Source organism: Meriones unguiculatus, chromosome 10 (genome assembly GCF_030254825.1).
Source record: "Meriones unguiculatus strain TT.TT164.6M chromosome 10, Bangor_MerUng_6.1, whole genome shotgun sequence".
In the NCBI taxonomy this organism is placed as follows: domain Eukaryota; kingdom Metazoa; phylum Chordata; class Mammalia; order Rodentia; family Muridae; genus Meriones; species Meriones unguiculatus.
Window position 1 is genome coordinate 119,782,036 of NC_083358.1, and position 20,589 is coordinate 119,802,624.

General features: G+C 40.0%; 1 protein-coding gene and 1 pseudogene across 1 annotated transcript in view; one reads left to right on the top strand and one right to left on the bottom strand.

Moving 5' to 3' along the window:
• The first annotated feature begins 8,291 nt into the window (after positions 1 to 8,291).
• Positions 8,292 to 8,818, top strand: LOC110547828 (probable ribosome biogenesis protein RLP24; annotated as a pseudogene).
• A 3,713-nt stretch (positions 8,819 to 12,531) lies between these two features.
• Smarca5 (SWI/SNF related, matrix associated, actin dependent regulator of chromatin, subfamily a, member 5) overlaps positions 12,532 to 20,589 on the bottom strand; it is a 35,370-nt gene continuing 27,312 nt past the window's right edge. The window contains exons 18-24 of the mRNA XM_021648612.2: positions 20,431 to 20,544; positions 19,992 to 20,114; positions 16,497 to 16,629; positions 16,243 to 16,361; positions 15,625 to 15,837; positions 13,677 to 13,784; positions 12,532 to 12,824 (exon numbers count right to left, since the gene is read on the bottom strand). Coding sequence (XP_021504287.1) covers positions 12,759 to 12,824; positions 13,677 to 13,784; positions 15,625 to 15,837; positions 16,243 to 16,361; positions 16,497 to 16,629; positions 19,992 to 20,114; positions 20,431 to 20,544 — 876 coding nt within the window. The 3' untranslated portion in view covers positions 12,532 to 12,758. The remainder of the gene's footprint in view (positions 12,825 to 13,676; positions 13,785 to 15,624; positions 15,838 to 16,242; positions 16,362 to 16,496; positions 16,630 to 19,991; positions 20,115 to 20,430; positions 20,545 to 20,589) is intronic.

Sequence of the window (20,589 nt, forward strand, 5' to 3'; positions counted from 1 at the left end):
CAGCTCCACTACACTGCCTCTCAACTCACTGATTCAAGACTGCACAGAAGTGACTAGAACTCAGAGATCTGCATGCCTCTGTCTCCTGAGTACTGGGATTAAAAGTGTGTACCACCACACCTATTCCTAAACTTTTGTTTACCTGAAACTTGGTCTATATCAGGCTAGCCTTGAACGCTGAGCTCTGCTTGCCTCTGTCTCCTGGGATTAAAGGTGTGTCAGTATTCCAGCCGGATCACACAGACCTAGGTCTCTGGATGTGATCTCTTGCCAGAGCAACCATGTTGTTGGATTAAAATTTCTCTCTAATGCATCATTAGTTTGTTTGTCTGTTTGTTTGTTGGGGTATTGTTTATTTGTTGGTTTTAGATGGGATTTTTCTGTGTAGTGTGGGATGTCCTGGTACTCAATCTGTTAGACTATTCTGGCCTTGAGCTGTGAGGTCCACCCGCCTCTGCCTCCTGAGTACTAGAAATAAAGGCCTAGGGATGAACAGATGCCTCGTAACTCTCATTTATACTCTATAGACTCCTTTTTACTTGAATTCAGATGCGCTTCACTCAATGTATTTACAAAAGGTGTCATCCCTGTAACTCCATACCTTTGATTTTCTGTATTTCCATCTCCAGGGTTATTCCTCAATGATGAAGCTTCCTGACTTTCCTTTTAACCTCAGCATTAGCCCAAAGCCATTTACTCCAAAATGTTTAGGACAAAATATATCTAGTGTTAAGAGCTAAACTTCCATAAAACTTTAAATTTATTACATTTATTACATATCTATCATTTATCATATATGTATCTTTGGGGGGTGCCACAGCATGTGCAGTTCAGAGAGCAAGGTACAGAAGTTAACTCTCTCCTTCTACCATTTGGGTCCTGGGGAGCTCAGTTCAGGCCATGGAACTTGGTGGGGGCATGTGAGCAACTTTGCTTGCCAGCCCTAGACTTCCTATAAGGTGTAACTGGGTCAGCATGGATCTAGCATATTTATCTGGCCAGACTGTAACATCGTCTTCATCGAGCTGTCCTTCTAGATGTGTGCTTCCCAGAGGCTGGTCCGTGCTCTGGCCTCTTCCAGCCTTCCTTCTCAAATCCACTGCATCCCCTCTGGGGAGCTAACAGAGTCCCACCTCCCCCCAGCTCCAGCTCTGTCCCTGCAATCAACACATACTATGAAAAAGAAAAGACACAGTAGCAGTCCCCAAATTCAGAACAGTGACTTAACTGTCTCTTAACAGAAAGCAAAGCTCCCCAATTTCACCCCTATATTTCCCAGACAAGAGCTGGCTGCCCGGGTCTGCCTGCCTGGCTGATTTCCCCCTGTTATTTGACATGAAGGTCATAAAACAGAAGAATAAGTGGAACCCCAGCCAAAAAATAATAAGAATCACAGCATGTCATTCACTGACTTGGCTCTCTGACTTTTGAGGGTTTTTTCTTCCTGAGCAGGGCCTGTGTGACCTGACAGGTCTGAGAGCTGTGACAGCTGCGACAAATGTCTAGGCCCACGCAGGGCCGGCGAAGACAGTAAGTACACTGGGGAGGCCAGTGCGTCCATTCTTAGTTTGTCCTTTTGTACCTCCCTAGAGCTTGTCCTGCACTTTGGAGCCTCTGAGTACCATGTTGAGGAAAGTGCTGGCTACGTGGAGGTGGCTATCTGGAGAAGAGGTGCTGACCTTTCTCTAGCGTCTTCTGTCATCGTGCGCTCTAGGAGAACAGAGGCAGCAGAAGGAGAGAGGGCAGTGGCGAGGAAGTAGCATCGCCGTCCCTGTTAACGGTGGGCTCCAGTCTGTCAGTGGCCAGCATGCCAGGCCTTTCTTGGTGGGCTCTGACTCTGTCTCTTTTATCTAAGCGTACAAAGGGCTTGACTATGTGAAAGCATCCTCAGGACCCAGACCATATGATGTATTCATGTACACACACACACACACACACACACACACACACACACACACACAATGTCAGGTCAAAGAACTACATGGTAGCTGGCAGACAATCCCAACATCTGGAAGATTCTAAATCAGCCTAGACCCTTAAAGGAAGCTTTTCACTTCTGACTCCAGCATTCTTCTTGTCTTTCTGCATCTATTCTCATGTCCCACTCACTTTGTGTTTCCAATACAAGTCATGATGGTCTATCTGGCAGCCAGGGTAGATGCTGGTTCCCCTATCCTCCTAAAGGCCTTTTGATTGGTTAATCACAAAAGTGAAAGCAGTAGGGAAAAGGAAAAGATAGCACATCTCCAGTACACAGACGCTTGCATTTCCTCAGATACAGCTGGGATCTTTTAGTCTCCTGGAATACAACCAGGCAGCGTACCTCAGGACCAGCAGCCTACCTATCTAAAAACCATGGCTATCCTTTAATAAAGAAGAAGCCCTGTAAGCCAATAGAATCTACTAACAATCTAAACATCTGCAGTTATTAACCAGACGTGAAGATGTAATGCCAGGTTCATGGGACCCTCAGAGACCACCAGGAGGCGACTCGATGCAATTGCAAGAGAGCTTTATTACGAGAGCGATCAAACTCGGGACCCAAGTCTCACTGACACAGCAGTAGAGAAGTGGGACCCTGAGCTCTGAGTGAACAGGATTTTTAAAGGGAAAATCTGTGAGCAGGGGGTTTCCATGGCAGCAAGCAGAGGGGCACAAGCCTTGGCGTTACAGAATTGGGTGAAGTTTAGCAGGGCGGGGCGACCTGAGGCACACAATCACAATGGCTAAGGCATATAATCACAATGGCTATTTTTCTAAACTATATCTGAAACATTGGGGAGAATTCTCCCACCCGATTCTCAACTGATTCCCATTGATTATTGCCAGGGAGTTTGTCTCTGTTTTCTATGAAGCATTTATTCTGTATTATTTCCTGGATGCTGTTGCTAGGAGAGTTAACTTTGTTCTCTGCCAGGGGCACATTTTGTGATATTTTCTGGTACCTGAATTCAGATCTTTATTTCAAAATGGAGTTATACTCAGGCTAACTTAAACTCTTCAAAGACAGGAGATTGCATGAAATGTGAACATAGCGTCATTACATCCCCAGAAATGGTTAAAGAAAATAAGCACCCCCACTTTGCTTAGACTTGGAAAACTGACATTGTAACATTCAGCAAATACACCACAGGGAAATATGGGAAACCAGCAATGATGACTAACTAGTTCATCTATGCCTTTTTTAAAGAAAACTATTTGCGTGCATGTGTGTGCACATGCAGGATTGTGTGTTGGGGCACCAGGTGCCACAGTACACATGTGAAGGTCAAAGGATGACTTTGTGAAGTCAGTTCTCTCCCTCCACCTTTATGTGAGTTTCAGGGATCAAATTCGGTCACCAGGCTTGCACTTCAAGGACTTTTATGTCTGCGTCTGCCCCGGTTCTGAATAATGATACAAAGACATTTATTTATTTATTTACTTACTTACTTACTTACTAACTTATTTTCAAGGCAGGGTTTCTCTGTGTAGCCCTGGTTGTCCTGGACACACTTTGTAGACCAAGCTGGCCTTGAACTCTGTGCCTCTAGTGCTGGGATTAGAGGTACGCACTGCTACACCGGACTAAGACTTATATTTATTAATAATAGCTTTGGGCCTTAGCTTCAGCTTGTTCCCCAGCTAGCTCTTAATTTAAATTATTCCGTTTTATCAATCTGTGTTCTGCCACATGGCTCATTACTGCCACCTTCGTCTCACTCTGGCACCTCCTTGTTCATCCGTGTCCTCAATGGCAGCTTCCTCATAGTGACCTCCTCATGGCTTCCTTCTCCTCCCCTTCTCCACTTTTTCTTCACTCTTTCTGCTCCACCTGAGACCCCCTAACTGGGATCAGAAGTTCTACCTCAACTCTGCTGCCAGCTAGTGGCTGTTGAGCTCTTTATTAAGCAATCGGAGGTGACACGAGAACAACTTTTACACAACACAGAGACAGGATGTTGTTCAACAGTATGGGCAATGCCTGCGTCCAGACTGCAGCCAGGTCTGGGCGCAGACATCAGCATCTGAGTGCACAGTGCACAAGCCTATCCCCCAGCACCATCTCACGGCCCGTCTTTCTTTCTTCAATCTGAAGAGGTTCGTTTCTTGTTCTGTATGTGTCTATGAAATGAGGAACTGAGTAGACGGTTGGTTCACTAGACTCTGGCTTATAATTTGTAGGAGACGTTTAAATTCTTGTAGGCAAATCCCTTTGCACAAAAGCACAGCCACTGAACTAGAACTGATGGTTCTTGGGTGGTGAGTGACTCATGTGTCTAAACAAGATAGACACAGCGATAACCACTCAGACCAGGTACTCCACAGAACCTAGGACACAGGTGCCATCTGCTCATTCCCATGTGCGTTTAATAGGAATGACTCTAACTGTTCCTCCATACTCACACTCAGTGCCCAATGTTTGCAGCTGTCCTGCTGTTGTGGCTGTTACATTGTTTTCAAACTTCACAACAAGCTTGAAAGCGGCTGTAGCTTTCTGCATTTGTGGCAGAAGACAGGAGGCCACATGAGGTTGGCTAATGTATGCAATGAAGCAATGACGCAAAGCGTGACCCAGGTGCCTGGGGTGGAGAGCCTTCCTTTCCTGACTCCTCTGCCTCGGTGATTTCAACTGCAGTCATATGCTTTCTATTAATGCCATCATTTATTTGATGCCTCTAAAAAATTTTTGAGACGATCTCCAACTGACAGAAAAGCAGCAAGCCACACATGCTTTTTCCTCAACTATCAGGAGAAAGTTGCCAGTAAACTTAGAACCATCTCCCCAAAACCTCAAAATGTGGTTCCCACAGAAATATTCTCTCACATAATTACAACACAGACAGCAAACCAGGAAACACACTTGACACACTGCTAGAATCTAACCCTAGGTTTGCCGGGTTTCTTCTCCAGCAAGAATGTCGCAGGATTGTGGTATGCACACTGCATTCTGTCTGGGGCTCTAACTCTCATCACCTGATCAAGTGGTGTGTGCTAGATTCCTCCACTGGAAAGTAGCTTATTTTCCTTGTGATTTTTACTTTCTGGAGAGATTCCCTGAGACAATATAAATATTCTGTTCCTCAAATTATGTATATATTTATACAGGTAGAGGTTTCTATCTTTATTCTATTGTTATCATTGCTGCTGTCATCATATTTGATGTCTTTTAAAGAACCAAGAATCTAAATGGTGAGATGAGCCAGCTTGCAAAAACAAGCTGGTAAAACAAGCCAAGGAATGACAGAAACTCCATAGCTGAGTAAAACTGAATTGGGATGTTTCAGCACTAAACCAGAGACATGAACTTCATCAAATATAACAATAATCTTCAACATGGAGTTTAAAGGGCAAATTTTTATTTCCACTTGAAGCTACCATGTAATGAGTGGAGTCTCTGTGGAAGTCAGCAGGAGGTGATGTGGGTGGCACATGGGCATGTGATGAGGAAAGACACAACACTCCCCTCCTGGGAGGCCACTGCAGTCAGCCACAGCTCTGGGAGGCCACTGCAGTCACGGCTCTGGGAGGCCACTGCAGTCACGGCTCTGGGAGGCCACTGTAGTCACGGCTCTGGGAGGCCACTGCAGTCACGGCTCTGGGAGGCCACTGCAGTCACAGCTCTGGGAGGCCACTGCAGTCACAGCTCTGGTAGTGCTCACTCTGGAGAAGACTACAGAGCTCACGGCAGCTCTTCTCACTTGCATAAGAAGCATGGTCTCACTGCTGTCTTTTCTCCCCTTCCACTCCCAGCTGGAGCAGACTACACTGCTGTCAGCCACAATCTGCAGTTTAGTCCAGGAGTGAGTGTGCAGAAACTCCGAGTGACAATCCCGGTCTGCCTTCGAGGGCCCAGAGGGGTTTGAATCATTTCTCCAGGTGCCTACAGGTGCAGTGCTTGGAGAGCCAGATAAAACCACTGTTATCATCATGACAGCACCAACTGTGAGGCAGAGTGTGTGTAGTTCCCTGGACTGAATAAAAATGTGAAGAGGGGAACAGTAGCCTGCATGTCTCTAACATGAAACGAAGATATGCCATTCCAGAGCCTGGCAAGTCTCTGATAATGGCACCATACTGTCACTGTGCTTTATGCAAATGGTTTATGTGACTGCATGGAGATAGAAATATATACATACAAAGAAAGGATAAAAAATGAAACTGTGTTCTTCCTACTTTTTTTTAAGTCCAGTAAAATCCACTGTCACCATTTAAACTAGCCATGCTCTTTACCAGCTGATGATGGGTGTGAAGCACAAGGTATACACACACACATACACACTCACACACATGGGTTATTTGATGAGTGCCCTAACTAAAATCAGATAATCCCAAACTCCTGTCTGGCAACTGTTCAATGTCTAACCACAAACCTTCATCAAAGCAATTAGCTGTCTTCTATTTTTCACTCTTCCATGTAAAGGATAGTAAACAGCAACTTGATAAAAGTGTGAATATCAGAAAAGACAAGAAAAAAAAACACCTTGATTTGCATAGCTCCCAGACTACCCAGTAAATTAACTAACTTTAAATTGACAGTATCTACAGCCATTCCATGTCTTAGTAATATCACATAAATCAAAACTACCAAATCATTTTTTATTTTTGAGACAGAGTCCCTCTGTATAGCCCCTGCTGTCCTTGAACTCACTGTGTAGACCAGGCTGGCCTGAAACTCACAGACACCCACCTGCCTCTGTCATCTCAGTGCTGGGATTAGAGGCGTGCACCACACTAAGCCATTTCTAGACCACATCTTCATGCACAGATATTTCCTGTGCAAACACCTTCTTCAATTTGTTTCAGGCATTTTAAAACCCATTAAAAGCCAAGGTGGGACCTTGACGAACACCAAGGAAGAAGACTCCTGTCCGTGAGGTGATCTGCATGATGACGCCATGTCTTCTGTCAGCTGAAGCTTCACGGCAGTGCTGGAGTTCAGGTTTCCCAGTCCAAGGTTTCCATTCCAAAAAAAGTGCCAGCAGTTTCTAAGTAAGGCCTTTTCCAGTTTTAATTCCACCAGAAAATCATAGGCCTCAATTGGCTGCCTGCATTGCCAAAGTAAAAAATCTTTTAATCATATTTTACTTATTTGTCTTAAGTATATGGGTGTTTTGCCTACATGTAAGTCTTGTGTGCCACATGCATGCAAATGCCTATGAGGCCAGAAGAGGGCTTTGGATTCCCTAGGACTGAAGTTCCAGGGGGTTGTGAGGCACCATGAGGGTGCTGGGAATCGAACCTGGGTCCTCTGGAAGAGTAGCCTGTGTTATTTGCTGAGCCATCTTTCCAGCCCCAAATCTTTTAAAAATAGTAACAAATATTGATATACCCATCTATAGGATAGATACACATTCTCCCCATATACTAGCAGAGGTACTGAAAAAACAGCCTGTTTCAGGATAACTATTGGATGTGCCAGGCTTCATCTAGGCTTTGACTGTCCATCGTGGCTTTGATGCTGAGAACATGTGCCCCAAAATTTGCCAGACATTATAAGAAAGTCACAGAAAGTTGATTTGAATTCCATCCTCTCCAGTGATTTTTTCAGAAAATGTTTCTCTTTATGTCTCTTATTCTATCTTTAGTTGAGGAACCACCATAAAATGAATGAGGCATTGAAACATTTGTCTTTTTTTTTTTTTTCTGGAGATGTTACAAACAATGCTTCCTTTGAAATTAGTGTGTTTTACTGTTTCCTAATAGTTACTGCACAAGTAAGTGGTTTTGTGAACGAAGTATTTATAAATCTGTGACATTAACTAGGAAACTCTCTCCACTAGATATACATTTGCAACATTAAACACTTTTGACAAAAAGGAACTTAGAAGAGGAAGGGATTTATTTTAGCTTAACATTCTAGGTTGCAGTCCATCTGTAGGAAAGTCAAGGTAGACGCTTCAAACTGTGTATATCCACAGTCAAAAACAGAAAAATGAATGCACACAAGCCGCCTGCTTCCTAGCTTTCTTTACTCACAGTTCTGGACCCAATCTGCCACTGACAATGAGCTGATCTTCCCATATCAATTAACAATCAAAACAAACCCCAACCTCCTTAGCAACATGTCCACGGGCCAACCTCATCTAGAGAATTCCTAAGACTCTCTTCCCAGGTCAATGTCTGGCAGTCTGAGTTCCATCCCCAAGATCCATATGCTAAAAGGCAAGAACTGATTCCAACAAGCTGCCCTCCTACCTCCACACGTGTTGTGCCATGTATACTTTCACAAACATACACACACAAACACACAAAGTGTAATTTAAGACTCTCTTCCCAGTTTGGGAAGGTGTCTCCCATTCATGGTCAATATGCGGCAGGAGAAGTGTTATTTCTGTTCCAGGTCCTATCCTGGCCACGGCATGATATTTGTCCACAACGACTTCTGCAAACCCAAGTGTCATAAACACTTCAAGAAGAAACAGAACACACGCAAGATCAGGTGGAGTAAAGCCTTCTGAAAGGCAGCCGAAAAAGAACTCACAGTGGACCTCATTTGAATTTGAAAAACATAGACATGAGCCTGTGAAATACCAGTGAGGGCTATAGAATGGAACCACTGATGCAATAAAGAGTTGAAGAGATCAACAGAAATGCCAGGCTAAATTTATAATGAACAGGTTGAAGAAAAACAGAGTTACAGAAGGCTCAGGACATCAGAGAGGTCAGGCAGAACATCCATCTCATTTGGGCTCCTCTTGCAAAGGAAAGCAGCTGGAGGAAAAAAATGGTTCAGCAGTTACAGGAGGAAGTGGGCATGGAGACATACCAACAGTGCTGCCTGCAACCTGCCCTGTGCATAATGGAAACCAGTGGAGACTGTGGGTCCCTAAGTTAATGATTGGTTACATAAGGTCCCTCAGACAAAGGGCATGTGCTTCTCTCTTAAGCTGCAGCCTGGAAAAGCATCCTGTTGTGGATGTTTGGTCTCAGCTCAGCGTTCTGCTTCACTGTGCTATGCTCACACAATCACAAAAGTTTGTGTGTACGTGAGGATGTGAACTGTGGGCATAACATTGTTGAGCCATTGTTATACCGGCGCCATGTTGGAGGAGCCCTGCTGGTTGAGATTGTAGTTAGTCTGGATAGTCACTCCGAGCTTGCTTTCCCCTCTTGCTCTCTGCCTGACTTCATCTGCAATCTTTAGACACAGGTGCCCCTAACCACATTTGATATATGGCCTCTGACACAGCTCCCTGCTAGCTCTCCCCTCCCTGCGCCTATATGATTAGGTGCTATGTTTCCATTCATATGATAGGAACATGCTATTTAATGCAAATCAAGCATCCTTGGAGTGCCTAGTTCCAACCAATATGTACACCCATTTTTAGAGCTCCCCACCAACTCCCCAAGGGGTATTAAAGTTGAATTAGCCAGCAGCTGGTTCCCAGGGTGTGTGATCCCTGTAGGGTGCTACCGTCATTCCAGGCACTTTTAATCTGAGGCCTCCTGACCGCTGGGAGACAGGCCCCAGGCAGGAGAACCAATAGCACCAGGCAACATTTCTGTACTGATTGTGTTGCTAGAGTGAAATTTTTAATGATGCGCTATTTTCCTTGCACTTGGATGGTCTGTTTGTTTGGGCTATTGAGGCAGAGATCACAGAAGGAACTACTGACAATCTCAGTCTCTTCTGTCTTGGTCTCGTCTGTTTAGCAGCTTCTTATAGCTGCATACTGGCCACATGTAATCCAGCTACATTGTTGGGCTATCGACCTGCTTCAGCCACTCTGCAGGCAGCTGTGATGCTGGCGATCACGCACCTTACTTTTCCTTTGGCGAAAGCTCAACACAAGTTTGGTTTCTGTCCTAGCAGACTACTCTTTCCCTCCATCCCAGCAGTAATCTAGTAACAGGAGAATCCCGATGCCTTCACTATGTATTGGTTTGTTTTTGAGACAGGGTCTCTCTGTAGCTCTGGCAGTTTTGAAACTATGTAGGTCAGACTGCCTTGAACTCAGATTCACCTGCTTCTGCCTCCTGAGTGCTGGCATTAGAGGGGTACGCCATCAGAACACCCCCCCATTTTTGTTTTCTTAAAAATCCAACCAAACAAAAAGAAACTCTTGCTTTTGGAAAATAGATTTTACTAGTAGAATGCTGCTCATTATTTGTAAATAAAAACCCTTTATAAAGTTAAAAAAACAAAAACCTCTCTTCCCAGGTTATTCTAAGTTATACCAAACTGACAGCCACCATTTAGTTAAAAAAACTAAATAAAAAAACTAGCCAGTGTATCAGCCACCATTTAGTTATTAAAAATTGCCCAAATGTTCAGCACCCTTCCTTTACTGTCTGATACATTTGGTAGACTGAAACTTGAGAACAGGAAAAATCAATTGTTGAAAGCTGTTACATCTATTCCATTTAAATGGAAGGAAAACAGTAACTAACGGGCATACCGAGGCCCGTCATGCCGATGCCGATGGCATCTCAAACTTTACATGCCTCAAGCCCATAAACTCCTGTCATTTAGTTTCAGGGTTGATGGGAGATTGGCACCAGGGCCTGTACATGCCAACCATACGAATGATTCTGCATTCTCACATGCTGCTACTGTTGACAACCCCAGTGCTACATCCTGAAGAAACAACAGCTCTAACGTAGTTTGGCTCTGGTGACTTAAATGCTAACACTTAGAAGTTTAAAGGCTGAGTGTACTGGAGCATGCCTGTAATGCGACATACACGGTCCTCATACCATGGTGAACAGATGGCTGGGGCTTTGGTTTTGCTTTAGGCACCACCACCACTGGACTAATCTCTAGTATGACTTCCAGTTCTATGTTCACCATTAACTCTTTTAAGACATGGACAGTTCAGAGTTAGAACACGCACACCTTCCTTAATGAGTACATGCGGCATTCCTTCCTTCTAGAGAAACGTGCAGTGCTATCTAAAAGGGCCCAGAACAAGTCTCCAACACGGGCTAAATCATGTTAAATATGGCTAGTATCTTCCACATTTTTTCACCTAAGATTTCTCTTTATATTTCTTTTATATTTAAATCTCCAGGTCTCTAGGAGCCAGGTGTGGTGGTGCACACCTTTAATTCCAGAACCCAGGAAACAGAGTTTGATCTCTGAGTTTGAGGCCAGTCTGGTCTATAAGGCAGAACAGCCAGGGTTATTACACAGCAAAACTCAAGTCTCGAAAAACCAAAAAAAAAAAAAAAAAAAAAAAAAGGAAGGAGGGAGAGAGGGAAGAAGGAAGGAAAAGGAAAAAAGATCTCCAGGTCTCAAAAGACCACGTTATGCTCAATTCAGCTTCCTTCCATTGCACAGCACCTCCCAATTTCTCTCCATTTCAAAAGCTCATTTTTGTGACCTTTATTAAGGTTTCTTCAATCTTAACATGTTTTCAATTATTTCCTCCAAAATAAGGCCACATCTAATGCTCAATATTAACCAACTTCACAAGAACATGAAAATTCAAATTACAATTTCCCAGACTATTTTTCTTGATTGACATCAGCAATCCTACAGGTAAGAAAATCAGACATTCATAGTACAGATAGCAGTCTTTTCAGTGACTTGTAGACAGAGAAAAATTTTCAGAGAAAGAGACTAGAAAAATAAGACTATCGCTTATGGGGAAGTTTGAAGGTAAGTAAGTGAGGAAAAAAAAATCAAAGAAATGGAAAGAAAACACTTTAAGGATTATAAAAGTTATATTTATTCACGATGCTACATTTATTGCATTCCCTTAGAAAAATGGAGAACTGCATATGTACCCAATTTGCACATATAAAACTTTATACAAATGACGTGTAGCACATAAAGGCCTCTGGGTATTCCTGCTTCAGGGTATCCAGTTTACCAAGTCTATTCCATAGAAAATAAAAACTGGAATTACACTCCATCTTGCTACTAAGACTTAGAAGATATTTTAAAATATAATAAAATAAAATTTTCATTTACTCTAAAAACTCAAAAATACTATAAACTGAGAGGGTACATTCTATTAGTATTGTAACAGTATGACAAATTCACACCTCATTTTGGCTGGGTCATTCAAATTAAAAAAAGAAAAATCACCTTATTTCTGACATTATCTTTCTAAGTTGTGGCTGCTGCAGGCCATTTGTCAAAAATATTTACCAAATACTTAAAAAAAATCCCTTTTACAAAATAATACATCACCTTAAAGAACCAGAAAATACTAAATGTCTTTGGCTATACAACTAAAAAAGGCCATTCTCCCAACAGAATAGGGCGCATTCACCTCAGAACCATAGGAACAGAAAGTGTTAACAAAAATATGCATAGAAATCATAGTCTTGCCTTCCCCCATTCTGTAATAAGCAAGAATGTAGTTTACACAATTTTTCCAGATGAGACTCAATAGTACTACAAAAAATTTTTCCAACAAAGGCAAAGAATGCAAAATAAAATAATTACACAACTAAGTTGAAGGGACCAATCAAATGTTATTTGTAATTTTTTTTTACTTGTTTGCTTGTTTTTAAGCTATACAAGTGTCAAAGTAGTAGCTGATAAAAAGCCACAATCCTCACAAATGAAACTATTAGAAAAATAAATCAAATGAAACATTTATTAATAAATGAAGCCTGTTTTATTACTTCAAGTGTTAATGATAAAAAAAATTCCAGCACAGCTGTTGCATTTAAAAAAGTGAAACTACATACTATGTTTCTAGCTCAATAAGCAGATGGACCTGATGTCTTTGAATGACACAAGTTGAGCACTGTACAGCACATCTTATGAAGACCCGTAAATTAAAGAACTACTAGTTAGTGATTATAAGACAAATATTTGTTCATAGTTTCAGCTTCTTTTTTCTTCCTCGGCCATCAGGGGCACCATCCATTTTACGTTTCTGTGTCTATAAGCAAACACAACAATCAGTTCTGTGACAAGATAAAGTAACAAAGAATCAATATACCCTCGAACATGCTACAGCACATTAGTAGTAACTAACACACAACAAGACAGGACAGGACAGGACAAGACTTTTTCCAGGGATACAGAAAAAATCTCCCAAAACCACTGTCAAATCTCCAAATAAATTTACTATTGTTACATAACAAGATGCCTACTTCCTCCTGAAATACCTACATTTAAACTGCTAACATATTACTAAGACAGTGAATCCAATCTTAGAAGACTATCACAGAACTTGCAAAAAGTTACTGTTCTCTAATGTCCCTGAGTCTCCTAAGAGTTCAAGAATTCTCAAGAACGAGTATGCACTCCCGGCAATCAGAACATACTTTCAGAAGGACAACGTGCTTTCCCATATTCAGTGCATCAAATTCAGTTTATATTTTCAGCTAACTAAAATATATTATTTCAAAGAAAAAAGACAAAATACTTTAAAAAGGTAGTTTGCTAGTGGGTAAACTGCTTGTCATGAAAGCATAAAGACCTGAGTTCTAAACCCCAAACCTCATTAAAAGCCAGACATCCCCACCATTGAAGAGTATAGGGCAGGAGAAGAGGTGCACTGGACAGCCAACCTAACCAAAGTGGCACGCTCCAAATTCAGTGAGACTCCTGTCTCAAAACATAAGGTAGCACCTGTCAACCTGTGCCTCACCCACTGGGTATTATCACACATATGTATGAGTAACACCCCCCCACACACAAACACACACACACACACGAGTGTGCACAAAACATCCAAAAGTATATCATTCCCATCATCTATACATTTTACGTATTAGTGAATACTCACAGAAGGCTTTGGTCCTCTTTTCTTTTTCTCTGCCTTCTCCTTTTCTTCTAGCTCCATATTTTCTCTTTCAATCAAAGTAATTAAGGTATTACACCTCCGCTGGAGCTCCTGCATTATAAATATAAGTGGTACAGTTGTTATTTCCACCTACATGTTGTCAGGACTTCATCTCTAAATAAAGATATTTTAACAAAAACAAAAATCACTCAGATATTCCCAGAAGACTTAAAAAAACAACAAGAAAAACTACACAAAAAGAGGTTAATCTTTACTCACAGACCATGCTGTGAAAATACAAAAAAGGAAGTATTTAATGTTTTTACTTCATTCTTTAAAGCAGCACTAACAAATGGTCAGGGATGTAGTTCAGTGGTAATGTGCTAAAAGCATTATCATCTTAGTTTATATGCACACAGCTATGAAGTCTATGATGACTTTTATCTACCTCCTTTCTCTACCAATCTATGTGGCCTCCAGAAGAGATGTGAAGAAGTATAATGGAGAAATAGCAAATAACACTCACTGAGGTAAAAATCCATTTGCATCACTGTTTGCCAGGAGCTCATTTCCTAACAGAACTAAAGAGTTTTGTTTGCTTGTTTTAGTCTCTTATATGTTAAGTAAAACTTTTACACGGGCAAAACCACAGTAAAATAATTTTGAACTACTTGGTAGAAGCTTCATGCATGGCTTAGTACTATTTCCAATAAGAGATAAGACAATAAAACAATAAATAGCAAAATTGTGTTTCCTATAAAAAGCATGCAAAGCCAGGCGACAGTGGTGCACACCTTTAATCCCAGCACTCAGGAGACAGAAGCAGGTGGATCTCTATAAGAGGCCAGCTGGTCTATAAAGCAAGTTCCAGGACAGCCAGGGCTACATGGAGAAAAAGTGTACTATAGCATACAAACCAATGCTTTTTATCAAGTGCACTATAGCAAACAAACCGCTGGTATACCGAATCCTTTGACCTTCTTGGGCAAGAATTATGCCTCAATTATTGATCACAAAACCGATATATATTAATTATTTTCTGTGCCTTAGCATATAAAAAGTTCCTTATTTCTTTATATAATTCCTTATTATGTAAAAATAACACCTTACATAAAAGAAACACAGAAGAGCATAGAGCAACTCAATCTTTCAACCAACTACGCTATACTAATAGTATCTTCAGGGTAGCTCATGCTAATTACATTTCTCTTAACAATGGCATAAAACAGCAGACTTAACAACTACTGAGAAAAGTATGTATTTTACCATGATCAAATGTACCCATGGCTATGTACATGAACAAGGTATTTCAAGTGCATACATTTTGTTTACTGTGGTATGTTTCAAACTTAAGACTGCTCACTTTCTTACTCTAACAAAGGTCAAAGGCGCTGAATTACAGAAGATAATCCAAAGGTAAACTTTCTTGAAATCTAACCTGAGGATGTTAGAAAAGGATATCTCTCATTAGAAACAGCCAGACATCAGAACCACAAACAAGAGCCAGTCTTTAATCAGTATAAAGAATACTGTTCTGTACTGATCAGCCATCTTAAAGAACCCAGATCCAGCATCCTGATGGACAGGTAGATGCCTGAAGAACATTCTTCTCTACAGAACTGTCTACTTGCAAAATCATCATGTTCAGGAGGTGAACCTGATGGTAGTATTTCTCCTCAGTTAGAACCTCATTAGTGCTACTGTATAAAGCAATGTTAAAACATACAACATTTAAAGAGACAAGTTTTTCAAATTACCTCTAATGTTTTCAAATTGTGGCTATGAATAACAGGTGAAATTACTTAATTTCTGAAACTAAAGAAAAATCTACTTCAAGGATGTTTTTTAAAGTTAACAAATATTGAACAAATATTGAATATACTTATTCTGAACTCTGCTGCATTACACAAAAAACCTTGGTGAATAAAAAAAAAAAATGATGAATACTCACCATTGCAGTTCTGGACTTGAGAAACCAATCAAATCTGAACTGAGGGGAGTTTCGAATGCATTGTCGTAATTCATCATAGACATTTTCCTTGTCAAATCCAAGCTTGTGCAGCATACAAATAAGAAAACGGTCCTCTTCTTCAGTGTAGTTTTTTCCTTTGTTAGTACCATACGATATTCTTAGCTGATGAAAGGGTGCTTTATACCGGCCAATCTACGAAAGCCATATTTTATATAGATTATATAAAATACAAGTCCTATGAATCCATACTATCCACATTAATCTTTCCTATAAGTAACCATAAATGTTTCATTTCACATCAGAATTTTTCATCTAAAGACTCTTACCTGCCCTTTGTACTGTAGTACTTTTATAGTGTTTCATGTTTATAACTATGAGAAATGAGATCTAAGCTTTCTAACACTTAGGAAGAAGCAGAGTCTAGCACATTTAAACCAGGCTATTAATTCAATATTCAGGTAAACTATGTTAAGAAAGTTATAATTTTTCTGAAGAAATTTTAACTTTTGAATTATAATTTATTTTCCTTTAACACAGCTCCCTCATCATATTCACAGACTAGAGTTACACTAGCTACTATACTTAATATACAAGTACCTTTGTATCTAGTGCTTTCTTGATACTTATTCTTCTTTGAATTCTTGCCTCTCCCCTTTCAATCTGAGCCATAATCTTCTCTATGTCCTGGAGCTCATTGCATCTTTCCCAGAACACAGCTGTAAGAGTATAAAAGAATAAATAAATGGAGAAAATGAAAAAATATAAAAAAGAAAATAGGAAGTTTCCAAAAACCTTCCAGTCAACTCTCAAAGAGTAACAGTATTCTTATATTAACAAAGTAAAACTATTACCTGAGTATTCAATGACTTCTTCTGGAGTTTTTCCTTCTACTTCTCTGGCTATATTTTCAATATCATCACGACCCCACTTCTCATTAGCTTTGATAAACTGGTTAAAATCTCTCTTATTCCAATTAGTAAACCCCTAAACAGCAATAAGAAAAATATTTAATCACAGCATATAGGACTTAGAAAATAATGCTACCATATTTTCAAATACTTTTAATATTATTAGAGGAAAAATAACTCTATCTTAACTAAGAGTTTTGGAGTGTTTACCTTTTCATGTACACACTTTTACCAGTACATTATATAGTTCTAAGAAACCTGAGCAACAAACTCTAAAAGGAAGACAGTAAGGAATGTTACATGAGAAGGCTAAACAATACTTTTTTTTTTTTTTTTTTAAAAAAGCTCTGAAATACTATTAAGCACTTGTAAGGAAAAGTAATACATAGTAAAAATAAAAAATGAGCAGGTAGAAAAATACAAGAAAAACAAAGCTTAAAAACTAGAACATGGGCTGGAGAGATGGCTCAGAGGTTAAGAGCACTGGTTGTTCTTCCAGAGGTCCTGAGTTCAGTTCCCAGCAACCACACGGTGGCTCACAACCATCTAAAATGAAATCTGGTACCCTCTTTCTGGTGTGCACGTGTACATGCAAATATATACTGTATACAGAATAGATAAATAAATCTTAAAAAAAACCTTGAACATATGTGAAGTGAAAGTGAGGAAGAGAGACTGGGGTGGTAGAAAAAGAGGGAGAGGAGAAAATGGAAGGTAGCAGGGTTAACCAAAACTAAGCACGTAAGAAGTCATATGGAAATCTACTACTCTATATGCAAACCCCATGAACCTCTCTTTTCAAAAAGAGCCAGTGAGATGGTAAACGTACCTGTGGCCAAGCCTGATGACTTGAGTTCAATCCCTAGAATCTACACGGTAAAAGGTAATGACTCCTGCGCCAAGTGTCCACACACATGAACCTAATTATATTTGTTTTTTAGCTGTCTCTAAATAAGGTGTCCTACATGGACAGATAATGCTGATCCCAAAATCATGGGATCAAGCAAAACTGCCATTGCCAGATACAGGACACCGCCCATTAAGTTGTTGGTCAGGAAGGTTCCTATCGCTGTTGGTCAGAAACTCCAAAACCGTACAGGCTACTGCCCTTGTCCTGGTTGCCCACCAGGCAACTAGACAGTCAGATAGCATACAATTTGTTGCAGGACACAGAAGACTCAAGCTAGAACTCAACTGAAAGCTTCTCCATGCTGGCATATATATAAACAAATACACAAATAAACAGAAGTGCTAAACACTATTGCAGACAATGCGGAGCTGTGAAGTGTTACCCTTCTAGCCATAACACAGCCATTATAATCATAGTGGCAGCAACAGTTGGTACTCAGTCATGGATGATGGAGGAGGGGCTCATACGGCTCTACCCATCGCTGGGGAACTACTGGCTATTGATGCTAAGGGAAGAGGATATTTTCAGTTGTGAGCCACTGGTGAGACTATCATGTTCTACCTAGGACAGTTCCATACCCATACCCACATAGACAGATCTAATTAAAAACTCAGTGGGTACAACGGGACTGGGGTGGGGTTTTACAGTGGTAGGAAGTATTAGAGGGATGTTGAGGGGCAAGATCTGTCAGAATGCATTGTATGAAACTGTCAAATTTTTATAAAAGGGTAAATTAAAGATCAGATTCTCAAACGTTTGTATCGTTTGTATCTCAAAGAATCTTTTAAAGATATTAAGCAGATTTCATCAGGAGTGGCTTCATTGTCTTCTTCTGTGGACTGGTAAGGCTGCTCCCCCCTCAGGTGGAGGTGATTAAAGAGCCAGCCCATGAAGAGGGAGGAAGAGTGAGATTGGGAGGGGGTGGGGAAGAGGACAAAGTGAATAAACTATAATTAATAAAAATTAAAATTAAAATAAAATAGTAAGCAGAATACATCTGAGAGAGGGTTACTATCTGGAGTATACAAGAACTCCACAAAATTAAACCCAACTCAAAGAACCCTGTAAGTAATGGGCTAAGGAAATGAAAAAGCAGCTTACAGAAAATGAAATACTAATGACTAACGAACATATTAAAAAAATCAATACAAATGGCTAATGAAGATACATAAACTATCCAACTTTACTAGCTATTCATTAAATAGAAATTAAAATGACATTGCAATTTTATCTCAGATCAGAATGGAAGTCATGAAAAAAATATCAAATACTGCCAAGAATGTAAACAAAAAGAAACCATTATATGCTGGAATTATATGTAGGAATTTAACCATTAACCATTATATGTAGAAATTTAAACTAGCACAGCCACTAGAAGTCACTATGGCAGGTTTTTCTTTTTAAGACTTAATTAATTTTATATATGTAAGTGTTTTATATGAATATACGTCTGTATCATGTGAACCCTGGAACTAGAGCTGTGGATACTTGCAAGCTGCCATGTAGGGACAGAGAATCAAAACCTGATCCTCTGCAAGAACAAGTGTCTTACCATCTGACCCTTCACTCCATAAGAACAGTCCTTTTACCCAGAAGACTCCAAATCAATGTATCTGAGACACCTGCACATCAATGTGTGTTCAATAATCATCCAAGAGCTAAGTTATGAGACCAACTTAGTTGTCCAAAAACACAGGAAGGATAAAGAAAATGTAGCACAAATAGTGTGTGAAAACCTTTTTCAGCTAAAAAGCATATTGTTTAGAGGAAAATGGAAGCAACTGGAGATAATCTTACTAAGTGAATGAAGCCAACCTCAGACAAACACTGTATGTCTTCCCTCGTTTGTTGTATCTAGACTTTATGTAGACACTTAAAATTATATATATATATACATATATATATATATATATATATATATATATATATAATTTGTGTGTGTGTATAGATATATCTATACACACACACACACACGGTATGAATGCAGAAGGGAGAATGGAAGAACAAAGGAGACTTAACAAGTAAAGAGGAAGGGGAAGGTGGAGTGTATGGGAAGAATATGCACAACATGAAATATAGTTGGTATGATGATATTTTTATGTAACACAGTACCAAGTACAATGACTATCTAAAAATTTTAAACTTTTAAATTAAGTATCAAATAGAAATTTGTGCTTTAGAATAATTTGGAAGTATGGGAGATTCACAGAAAGCTGGCAATACTGAAAACAAGTTCTACAGAATACCAACTCTAATTACATATTCTTTAAGCTCAACTAGTACTGAAAATTAAATGCAGCAGCATGCATTCAAGCTTCCCCATGCTTAATTCTCCTCCCCTACTTCTTCATCGTGCTGGGGACTAGAGCTGGAATGCCTGTGCTGGAGAAGCACTCCAGTATTAGATTGCATTGTCAGCCCCCAATTACTCTCTTGAAAGCAGAAGTCTGTACTACGTACGTATGCCTCAACACACCTAAAACAGTACTTTACAAAATGACTTAATTTGCATTACTCCAAAGTTATACCTGTGTCAGAAGCTTTTCTTTTTCTTCTAACTCCTCATCATTAAGTGGCTCCGCTTCATCAATTTTAAGCTGTTCTTCTTTCTGTGCCTGTGCTGCGTTAGGTAGGTCAGGACTCCGAGGCACCTAACAGATGTTTTCCAATGCCATCAATTGGTAAATTTTAAGAGGCTTAATAAAGTCTTAAATTAGCATTACATGCTTTTCATCAATATACCCATGAAATTGTTTAATTTCCAATGTTACATCTTTAAAAATTACTACTCATGAATTTTTTTCTTTTCAATGAAAACTCAGAAAGTTCATATACTACACATATAAAACTAGAATACAGCAGGAAACAGGATTTCCTACCAGGCTCAAGTTACTTAAGCAAATGTCAATAAGCATTTTTGCCTTTGTGCTTCTAAGTAGAAAATGCATAGGGAAGAATTTTAATCACCTTGTACCCAATAGTTTTCCTGTAATACAAAATTTCTTTTTCCAGTAATTCAAATAAACGTGGGGGAAAGAACTGGAAATCCTGAACATTTGGTTGTTTTGGAGGTCGAGGTGCCTAATGAAAAATAAAAACAGTATTGTCCATTACAAAACAAAAATA